Here is a 2,151-nt window from a genome sequence, read left to right as displayed (position 1 = left end):
TGACATTTTGTGTGTGTGTGTGTGTGTGTGTGTGGGTTGGGGGTCCTGTTACACTCCGCCCATTGAGCCCTCCTGTTGTTTTCTGTCTTTAATGATATTTTACTGCTTCCTATTGAAGACATTTCAGTCTTTCGGTTTCCTTTTGGATGAAACAGACAGAAAAAGGAAGAAAAATTAAAGTTTGGAGTTTAGAAATCTTGGAGAAAAGTTTCAAAAAGTTTTTTGGTGCAAGAATGAAAGAAAAAGAATTAAAATGTGAATTTGTAAAGTTTTTGTAACTCTTTTTTTGTTTCTTTGATTAATTACATGACTCAAGCTATTTCTGCCTCGCGCCTTTTTTTTTTTTTTGCATTGTCCATTTGCGGCATTTTTGTGAAGCTGCGTCACTTCAGACAGAAACCCATTTTCTGCTCTCTACCGCCCTCTCGTGTCCTGCAGCTGAAACTACAGCAGGATTCACTACGCCTAAAATAAGCTACTAATCCCCTAAAACAATCCAGGATTCTTCTTTTTTTTTAATTCCAATTATTTGTTAATAAAATAAATAAAAAGATGAAGAATACGTTTTATTTATAATTTTGTCATAAATGAAACTGTTTTGGTCTCCCTTTCATATGAGTAACTTTTTGTGAATTTCAAATGAAGCAAAAAGTTTTATTTGTGTTTAATTCAGTTTTTCTTCCCCAGATCGTCGGATGTGTGCTGATATTCGTGGCAGTGAAGGCCACTGCTATTTCAATCCAGGTAAACTATGAACATATCAAACAATTTACATTTTTTAGAGTAAAAGTCTCAAATATATACTTCCTGTTTCAATAAGATAAAGAATCAAGTAATTGCGTCTAATCCTGTGCATTAATGCAATGACACTCACTTGAAGCCTGAGACTCCAAACCAACAGGGGGCGCTCAAGAGCACAATGTGCTTCACACAACTACAATTGACAAAAAGTTTTGTCGTATTACAAAAATAGCAATAATACAGAACTAAGTTGTAATAATACAAGAACAAACCAAATTTTATGACTTTATTCTCTTATAATTCTGGCTGTGGACAGGAAAAATCTCCTGTAGCAGTCTGTGTTGCAGTGAATCTGAAGAAGCCTCTTATGAAGACACTCTGATGTCAGTTTTTTAATTTGTTTTTGTTTTATTTTTTATAGCGTTTCATGTCTTTTTATTTTAATATATTCTGGTATTTTATTTAGTTTATAGTGGACGTTGGTCCAATGTGGTTGTTTTTAAGTCTCTTATGACTCAAACTGACACTTTGAAGAAAAGGTAATGAATCTTTTGAAGCTTCGCTGTAACTCGTTTCTTGCTTCCCAACCGATCAGATGTCTGCATTCGGCGGCCCGGGCGTGGGCTGGATCTGGGTCATCACCCTCGGCGTCTTCGGCATCTCCGCTCTGGGAATCTTCGCCGCCTGCTCAGAGAAGGAGCTTTTCCTCAAAATAGTACGTAGAAAAGTCTGAATCGTACAGAAACATGAGATTAGAAGTTGGCAAAGCGCGACCTGAACTTGTCTTGTGCAGTTTGCAGGTTTCATGGGGATTGGGATGATCATCATGCTAATCTTTGGGACGGTCGTGGCTGTTTTGAGAAACTCGGTAACCTGCTATAAACACCAGGTGCAATACAAACTTCAGTCTGGTTTTACGCTAACAGTTTTGTTTTTATCTTTTAGCTGAAACAAAACTATGAGAGTAAATCCAAAGAATTTGCCGAGCCTCTCATGAAAGATGAACAGTCACGGCAAGTCCTCGAGACCATCCAGATGGCTGTAAGTCCTGACTGAATCCTTACAGAATGTGTTCAGGTTTTGTGCAGAAGTCTCCAGTAAGGTGTGTGTTTGCAGTTCAAGTGCTGCGGCGTGGTTAGCGCTAAGGACTGGGGAACAGAAATGCCAGCCTCCTGTGAATGCACCGACACCAGCGGACCGTTTAGGACCGCAACCTGCAAACCCAAACCTGCGGTACGTCGGGCGGGGAACGTAGGGAGGCACTTTTATTTTATTTCACTATTTTATCAGCTTTATTTAAATTTATTCATATTTACATTTTATTATAATAGTTTAAAATACTTTATATATGTATATATTAGAAGTGTGCCGATTGATCGGTCACCGATCATAATCGGCCGCATTTCGTAA

The 2,151-nt window shown here is 38.3% G+C and overlaps 1 protein-coding gene across 1 annotated transcript in view; it reads left to right on the top strand.

The window, feature by feature from the left end:
- Nucleotides 1-2,151, top strand: part of LOC103459378 (CD63 antigen-like) — a 41,344-nt gene that overhangs the window by 821 nt on the left and 38,372 nt on the right. Inside the window, exons 2-6 of the mRNA XM_008400888.1 lie at nt 688-744; nt 1,337-1,456; nt 1,535-1,609; nt 1,687-1,782; nt 1,858-1,974. Coding sequence (XP_008399110.1) covers nt 688-744; nt 1,337-1,456; nt 1,535-1,609; nt 1,687-1,782; nt 1,858-1,974 — 465 coding nt within the window. The remainder of the gene's footprint in view (nt 1-687; nt 745-1,336; nt 1,457-1,534; nt 1,610-1,686; nt 1,783-1,857; nt 1,975-2,151) is intronic.

This window comes from Poecilia reticulata, linkage group LG23 (genome assembly GCF_000633615.1).
Source record: "Poecilia reticulata strain Guanapo linkage group LG23, Guppy_female_1.0+MT, whole genome shotgun sequence".
NCBI classification, from domain to species: domain Eukaryota; kingdom Metazoa; phylum Chordata; class Actinopteri; order Cyprinodontiformes; family Poeciliidae; genus Poecilia; species Poecilia reticulata.
The sequence above is the reverse complement of the archived record's forward strand: the minus strand, read 5'-3'. Positions and strand labels throughout refer to the sequence as shown.